The sequence below is a fragment of the Sus scrofa genome, chromosome 9 (assembly GCF_000003025.6).
Source record: "Sus scrofa isolate TJ Tabasco breed Duroc chromosome 9, Sscrofa11.1, whole genome shotgun sequence".
NCBI classification, from domain to species: domain Eukaryota; kingdom Metazoa; phylum Chordata; class Mammalia; order Artiodactyla; family Suidae; genus Sus; species Sus scrofa.
This window is the reverse complement of record NC_010451.4, coordinates 5728159-5736455: the sequence shown is the minus strand read 5'-3', so window position 1 is coordinate 5736455 and position 8297 is coordinate 5728159. Positions and strand designations below refer to the sequence as shown.

Below are 8297 nucleotides of genomic sequence, written 5' to 3'. Positions count from 1 at the left end.
TATCCTTTATAAAGCTGTCCTTGGCCATGCAAAGGCCACAAAAGCTCTTCATCCACTCAGTTCCTGTATGAAGGCTGCCTTCCAGCTCTATTGCTATTGAATGTCCTGATCACCCAAGAGTTTCATAAGCATCTTGAGGGCAGAGATGATATATAATCTTCTGCAATGCATATTAGGATTATTTTCTAATTTCTTCTAAGGTCCAGAAATAGGATCAAGGTCTCATCCTCTCGTGTCGATGATCAGAGTGTGAACCTGAACACTACTTCAGCTGACATTGGGTATTCCCTGGAAGCACCTGTGGAGGTAGACAAGAGAAAGGGACTCTCCGTTGGCCATGTCAGCCTCCAATATCACCTCAACTCATCCAGCAGTCTTCTTGCTGATGGGGATCCCTGGCCTGGAGCACCTGCATATCTGGATCTCTATTCCCTTCTGCTCAGCCTACACACTGGCCCTGCTGGGAAACTGCACCCTTCTCTTCATTATCCGAGCAGATACAGCCCTCCATGAGCCCATGTACCTCTTCTTGGCCATGCTGGCAGCCATTGATCTGGTCCTGTCTTCTACGACGCTTCCCAAAATGCTGGCTATTTTTTGGTTCAGAGATCAGGAGATTAACTTCTATGCCTGCCTGGTCCAGATGTTCTTTCTCCACTCCTTCTCGATCATGGAGTCGGCACTGCTGCTGGCCATGGCCTTTGACCGCTATGTGGCCATCTGCAGGCCACTGCACTACACCACAGTCCTCACTGGGCCCCTTATCACCAAGATTGGCTTGGCCGCTGTGACACGGGCTGTGACACTGATGACCCCGCTCCCCTTTCTGCTCAGACGCTTCCACTACTGCCGAGGCCCAGTGATTGCCCACTGCTACTGTGAGCACATGGCCGTGGTCAGGCTGGCCTGTGGGGACACTCGCTTCAACAACATCTATGGCATTGCAGTGGCCATGTTTATAGTGGTGTTGGACCTGCTCTTTGTTATCCTGTCATATATCTTCATTCTTCAAGCAGTTTTGAAGCTTGCCTCTCAGGAGGCTCGCTACAAGGCCTTTGGGACGTGTGTGTCCCACATAGGTGCCATTTTAGCCTTCTACACACCTGTGGTCATCTCCTCAGTCATGCACCGTGTGGCTCGCCGGGCTGCCCCTCACGTCCACATACTCTTTGCCAATTTCTATCTGCTCTTCCCACCCATGGTCAACCCCATCATCTATGGTGTCAGGACCAAGCAGATTCGTGAACGAGTCTTAGGACTATTCCTAAGAAAGGACGTGTAAATGGACAGTGAGGGGCAGGTGGGAATAGAAGGATACAGGTTGGATGCTGGGGTGGGGTGGGGATCTAATAGGAAGCAGAGGGCAGCCAGGGTCTCCTTGTTTAAGTCCTTCCTGGTAAAATGAACAAACTAACTGGTATTCTGAAATGCAGAGTAACCAGTATGATCAGGACACAAGGGACTGTGACTTTCGGGAGTGTCTGGCCTCAAACTGCTGACTTTGTTGTCTCCTCAAAGACCGACTCTTCTATGACAGGTAACAGGTTCTCCTTTTGGCAGCATCACCCAAAACCACAAGGTTGCTTTCAAGTTGACTTACGGAGTGGATTTGGTGAACTCTCCACTCAGGACCTGGGGAGGAGCCACATTTCATCTGAGGCAGGAATGTCCTTTAGTCTGACAGTTTGTGCCCAGTCTCCACCTAAATATTACCAGTTTGGGGAGCTCATGATCTTCTAGGGGTATAGGTTCCACCACAGAGAGCTTTGCTTGTTAAAATTTCTTTCTTCAACTGAGTTGGCTTATGCATTCTTTGACTTCTTCAACCTCATGGGCAATCCCTCCCACTGAATATTTTTATGAAGACAAGTTTTTTTGTTTTTCTTTTGACACTTCTCTCTGTATTGTGCACCTCTTCCATTGCACAGAGATGTATTTTTTTTTTCAGCAAGAATGTGAATTCCTCATTTGTTTACTAATCTATTCACAAAATATTACTGAGTACCGAGTCTGGGCTCCAGGTTGGGAACACATGGGTCGTTATGGCAGGGATGCTGTATGTAAGTGTCTGTCCCGAGAGAAGGAAATGTTAGGTAGAATAGTCGTGCTCTCAGAACTCCCATCACAAGGCCCAGGATCGTGGAATAAAGAGGTGGGCAAAGCAGATGGGGGATGGGGATATGACCTGTGTTTTTTCTCTTTTTCTCTATCCAACACAAATCTATATGCTAGAGAATTCTCTTAAGATTAATCCTCACAACCAGAATTTGTGGGGTCGCATCGCCCTCACACACAGTTGTTCACATATACATTTTATACATTGATCTTGTGACTCCTTTGTTTCTCAGTGACTACTCTTTAGGGATTATATCTTTCTATCTGTCTCTGGTTCTATCTCTATTTCTATACATCTGTCCATTCATATTATAAGCTTTGAAGGAGGACCTCTAAGCCCATGTCAGATGGTGGAAAGTTGTCAAGGTGGGGAGAGTGTAGCTGGAGAGTAGAAACTGCCTTGTGCTCATTTCCCGTATCTGCTCTCATGGTTCCCTCTCATGTCTATATACACACACAGAAATGGAGATGATGTCCTACCTTTAGTTTAAAAATTCTTGCTTGGAGTCCCCGTCGTGGCTCAGTGGTTAATGAACCTGACTAATATCCACGAGGATGCGGGTTTGATCCCTGGCCTCCTTCAGTGGGTTGAAGATCCAGCATTGCCGTAAGCTGTGGTGTAGGTTGTAGACACAGCTTGGATCTGGCATGGCTGTGGCTGTGGCGTAGGCCAGTGGCTACAGCTCCGATTCAACCCCTAGCCTGGGAACTTCCATGTCCCATGGGTGTAGCCCTAAAAAGACCAAAAAAAAAAAAAAAAAAAAGAAGAAGATTCTTGCTTGTTTTTCTTAGCATAATTGGGATGTGTGGAAAGCTTAAGAATAACATCGGAAACTAACAACACATAGATAGTGTTGTCGCATGCCTTAAGAGAAGCTGTTTCCAAAGCAGAGATCTGCTTATCCTCATCCTTATACAAGAAACGTCACCAGCCTGTAGGTTATACACGTCACCGGTGGACAGAGAATGGCTTAGTTTCCAGTACAAGTGCAACACGTTCGTATTCCCATAGTCAGGTAATATCTCTAACACCAGAGCAACCAAGATTAGTCAAGAGTAGTCAAAAGTTATTTTATGTATTCACACATTTGAGTTTGGCACACAAAGAATGAACAAGAATATGAGCTGCTATAGGCATGTAAAATTTTACCATCACACAAGAAATGAGAGATTGCAGAAAAGAAGCCTGGTGCAGTAGTCTGGGCCTAGTGACAATATTTGCAGTCACCTGCTAGGACTTCCCAATGTCCTAAAGGAGGCTGGAAAGCTGCCTCTCATCTATGACACAGCAGGAATGGAACTTGAGTGTGGGACCTAGTTCTGCTTAGCCATCCCATAGCTCCTTCCTTCCTGCACTCAGAGGTCTTATTATCTATGAATCTATTTCTCTCTCACCCATTTGTAAGTAAAGAGATATGATATAGGGTGTGAGAGCAAAGAAATCCGAACACTTCTCAGCACATACAGGCCACCACCTTGGTTATGAGACATCATTTTCTCTCCTCTGGATACTGTAGTGCCTCTCGAGTCATTTCCTCATTTCTCCCCTCCACCCTCTCTACTATTCTCATCATAGAAGCCAGAGAAAACTCTAACAAACATGTGTCCAGTATGTTATGTCTTTAATTAAGACTCTGGTTTTTATTCTGAGAGAGAGGTGGAACCTTAAAGTTTATACAGTGGTCCTTATAATACAGGGCCCTGTGTGATCAAGAAGCTCTGGTCACCACAAGAAGGATAATATAAATAAAATCATACTAGACACATTACAAAAGTGCAGAAAATTAGGGACAGTTTTAAGAGCTGCCTGGGTAGGGGTGGGTAGGGTATATTAGCATGAAGGGATCAGCAATTACACTGACATTTGACTTCAGCATAAGCAATGGGAGACAGAATGCCATGGAATTGTATCTTGAAATAGATGAGAATTAGGAGTTCCCGTTGTGGCTCAGAGGGTTAAGAACCCAACTAGTATCCATGAGGATGAGCATTCAATCACTGGCCTGGCTTAGCCGGTTAAGGATCTGGCATTGCTGTAGCTGTGGTGTAGGCCAGTGGCTGCAGCTCTGATTCAGCCCCTAGCCTGGGAACATACACTTGCCGCAGGTGCAGCTCTAAAAAAGAAAGGAGAGAGAAAAAAAAAGAAATAGATAAGACTACTCCTCCAGAATTTTATACTTGTGAAATTACCCTTCAACAATGAAGATGATTGAATGAATCTTACTAACAAAAATTGATGGAGTGTGTCACGTTAGGCCTGCACTAAAAACAAAACTAAAAGTAGTTCTTTGGGCAGAAGGAAAAGGATCCAGATAGAAACGGAGTTGCAGGAGAGAATGAAGAGCACTAAGAAAGTTAAGTAAGTGGATGAATATGAGTATTTGACGGCACAAAGCAAAAGGCAGGAAGATGCAAATGGGATCGAGCCAAAGTGTTATTTCCGCACAGTTATCTGAGCCACGGTCACCCCCACGTCACGTGATTTTCATCCCTGTCCCCATGACATCAGGCTGGAGACAAGGGACAATGAGAGAGTCTCTGTTCCCTAAAACTCTGATTACTTTATCTGGCTCCTGTTGGGGTGTTAGGACTCTAAGCTATTGTCACCCAATTACCCAGTATGACTGCAGCCTCCCTGGCCACAGCCTGGATCCCTGTTTCCTACAAGCATAACATGTCTAACTCAGCATATGTCCTCTGTTCCTTCTTGAGCTTTCCCTCAACCCAAAGCTGAGTTTTCCCTCTTGCTTGCATTTGCTTTTGACACCAACTTTTGCTACTTTAGGTCAAGGTCAGATCCCAGGTTGAAATAGTATAAAAAACAGAAATATAAATCAGTGCAACAGGATAGAAAGCCCAGAGATAAACCCATGCACCTATGATCAACTGATCTATGACAAAGGAGGCAAGAATATACGGTAGAAAAAAGACAGTCTCTTTAATAAGTGGTGTTGGGAAAACTGGACAGCTACATTTAAAAAAATGAAATCAGAACATTCTCTAATATACACAAAAATAAACTCTCAATGGATCAAGGACCTAAACATAAGGCTGGATACTGTTAAGCTCCTTGGGGAAGACATAGGTGGAATGCTTTTTGACATAAATTGCAGCAGCATTTTTTGATTCACCTCCCAATGAAAATAAAAACCAAAATAAACAAATGAGACCTAATTAAACTTAAAAGGTTCTGCACAGCAAAGGAAACCATAAACAGAATGAAAAGACAACCCACAGAATGGGAGAAAATCTTTGCAAAAAAAGCAACCAAGAAAGCGATCTCCAAAATATACAAAATCTTACATAGCTTTATGTCAAAACAAACAGCCCAATCAAAAAAATGGGTAGAATATAGAAATAGAAATTTCTTTAAAGAGGATAAGACAGAAGGTCAAAATACATGTGAAAAGATGCTCAACACCACTCATTTTTAGAGAACTACAAATCAAAGATGCAATGAGATATGACCTCACACCAGTTAGAATGGCCATCATCAAAAAGTCTACAAGCAATAAATGCTGGAGAGGGTGTTGAGAAAAGGCAACTCTCCTACACTGTTGGTGGGAATGTAGATTGGTAGAGACACTGTGGAAAACAGTATGGAGGCTCCTTAGAAAATTAAATATACAACTACGATAAGATCCAGTAAGCCCACTCCTGGGCACATATCTGGGGAAAAGTGTAATTCAAAAAGATCCATGCATCCCAGCATTCACTGTAGCACTATTTATGATAGCCAAGATATGGAAATGACCTGGATGTCCATAAACAGATGACTGGATTAAGAAGATGGAATGGAATATTACTCAGCCATAAAAATGATGACATGGTGCCATTTTCAGCAACACGGATGAACATAGAAATTACATGTTAAGTGAAGTAAGCCAGACAGACAATATCATATGATATCACTTATATGTGGAATCTAATAAAAATGATACAAAAGAACTTTTTTTTTTTTGTCTTTTTGGGGCCACACCTGAGGCATATGGAGGTTCCCAGGCTAGGGGTCTAATCGGAGCTGTTGCCCCCAGCCTACGCCAGAGCCACAGCACTACCAGATCCCAGCCTTGTCTGCGACCTACACCACAGCTCACGGCAACGCCAGATCCTTTATCCCACTGAGCGAGGCCTGGGATCAAACCCATAACTTCATGTTTCCTAGTCGGATTTGTTTCCTCTGTGCCGCAACAGGAACTGCCTGATACAAAAGAACTTATTTATAAAACAGAAACATACTCAAAGATAAAAATTAAATTTAGGATTACCAAGGGGGAAACCACGGTGGGAGAAGGATAAATGGCATTTAACATACTCACACTATTCCATATGAAATAGGAGTGCCCGTCCTGGTGCAGGGAAATGAATCTGACTAGGAGCCATGAGGTTGCGGGTTCAATCCCCGGCCTCGATCAGTGGGTTAAGAATCCGGCGTTGCCATGAGCTGTGGTGTAAGTTGCAGATGTGGCTCGTATCCTGCATTGCTGTGGCTGTGGTATAGGCTGGCAGCTACAGCTCTGATTAGACCCCTAGCCTGGGAACCTCCATATGCCACTGGAGCAGCCCTAGAAATGGCAAAAAAAAAAAAAAAAGGTAACAACAAGGAAGTACTGCGTAGTGCAGGGAGGTTTACTCAATGTTCTGTCCTAACTTACAGAGGGGGGGAGAGTGAAGACACACACACACACACACACACACACACATCCACCAAACGGATCCACTTTGCTGCAAACATGAGGCTAATACAACACTGTAAATAAACTATGCCCTAATAAAAATTTTTAAAGTTAAAAAGTAAAAAGATCCGTGGATACTAACTCTGCTTTCTAGCTTTGAATGAAAATGCTGCTTTTTTTTTTTTTTTTTTTTCAAATGGCTACACCTGCAGCACATGGAAGTTCCCAGGCCAGGGGTCAAATTGGAGCAGCAACTGGTGGCCTGTGCCCAGCCACAGCACCACAGGATCCCAGTTGCCTCTGTGAACTACACAGCAGCTTGAGGCAACTGCCGGATCCTTAACCCACTAAGCGAGGGACCGAAAATGCATCCTCACAGACTCTATGTGGGGTTCTTAACTCGCTGAACCACAAGGGGAACTCCAACATGTTGCATTTTTGACATTGAATTTACTTCAAGAAGCCAGAGGACCCAATGTCTGTAAACATTGCCTTTAAGGATTCACAAAATTAGTGTTTGTTGCTTTCTTGATTTTTCTTGAGTGGTGACCTAACTTCCCAATCTAAAAGGTCAGGTGCAACAAGTTCTGAGTTTCCAAATCCAGAGTTAATGTAGTGTCCCTAGCGTCTGGGACACACCCGCCATCTGCCTCCAGTGCAGTTCTTCTGAGTTCTTCTTATGAGCCCGCCTAACCTGCTTCTCTGGATGATGCCCAACCTCTAAGTTTCTGTATCTCGGGAAAAATTATGGATTTAAAATAACTTTATAATAAGCACATACGAGATCTCTTTTTTTCTCTAACCTGTGACCTGTCAGTAATGCTTTGAAAAATGAATAGCATTAATTAGAATCTCTTGGTTATTCATATACTATCATAACACACCTTTTGTTTAGATTTGCTGGTTTTTAATTTTTTGGGATATTTGTTATGGCAGATACCCAGCAGCCCTGTGCTGCAGTGTATCAGCTCTGGCGACAGCCCCGTGGCTGTAGCTACCAGCTCCGGCAGCTTTGCAGCTGCAGTGGATCAGCTCTTTCACCCGGCGAGAAACCAAGCGAGCACTCGGAGAGTTGGAGAACTCAGGTTTATTACGCCGGCGGGATCAGAGGAGATCGCTCTCCAGAGTCTGAGCCCGGAAGAAGGGTTTCACAAGGCTTTTATGGGCTACGTCTTCCAGGTCCAAGCTTGGCTGGTTGGACTGGAGTGACGTCAGGCAAGGTAGTAGATGCGGAAGCAGATGCATTGGGGAGGACTGGTTGGGGCAGTTGGCTAGACTTTGCTTAGTCATCATGGCTGGGGTCTCTCCTTTCTACATTTTATTGGGACATTTTCTCCTACATATTTGTATGCTTTCTCAAAGTGAATTGTGTATAATTTTGTTTGTTTCTATAGTATTGTCATTCTAATTTGATTTCAGGATGATGTGACTTCCATAAAATGAATTGTGAAACTTTCTATATTTAACCTCTTGCACAATAGGCCCCCACTTGGATTTCTGCCGAGA

The 8297-nt window shown here is 43.9% G+C and overlaps 1 protein-coding gene across 1 annotated transcript; it reads left to right on the top strand.

Moving 5' to 3' along the window:
- LOC100517176 (olfactory receptor 52K1-like) lies at positions 210-1282 on the top strand. Its single transcript, XM_003129581.2, has one exon. It carries the CDS (start codon positions 338-340, stop codon positions 1280-1282), a length of 945 nt encoding a protein of 314 aa, XP_003129629.1. The 5' UTR covers positions 210-337.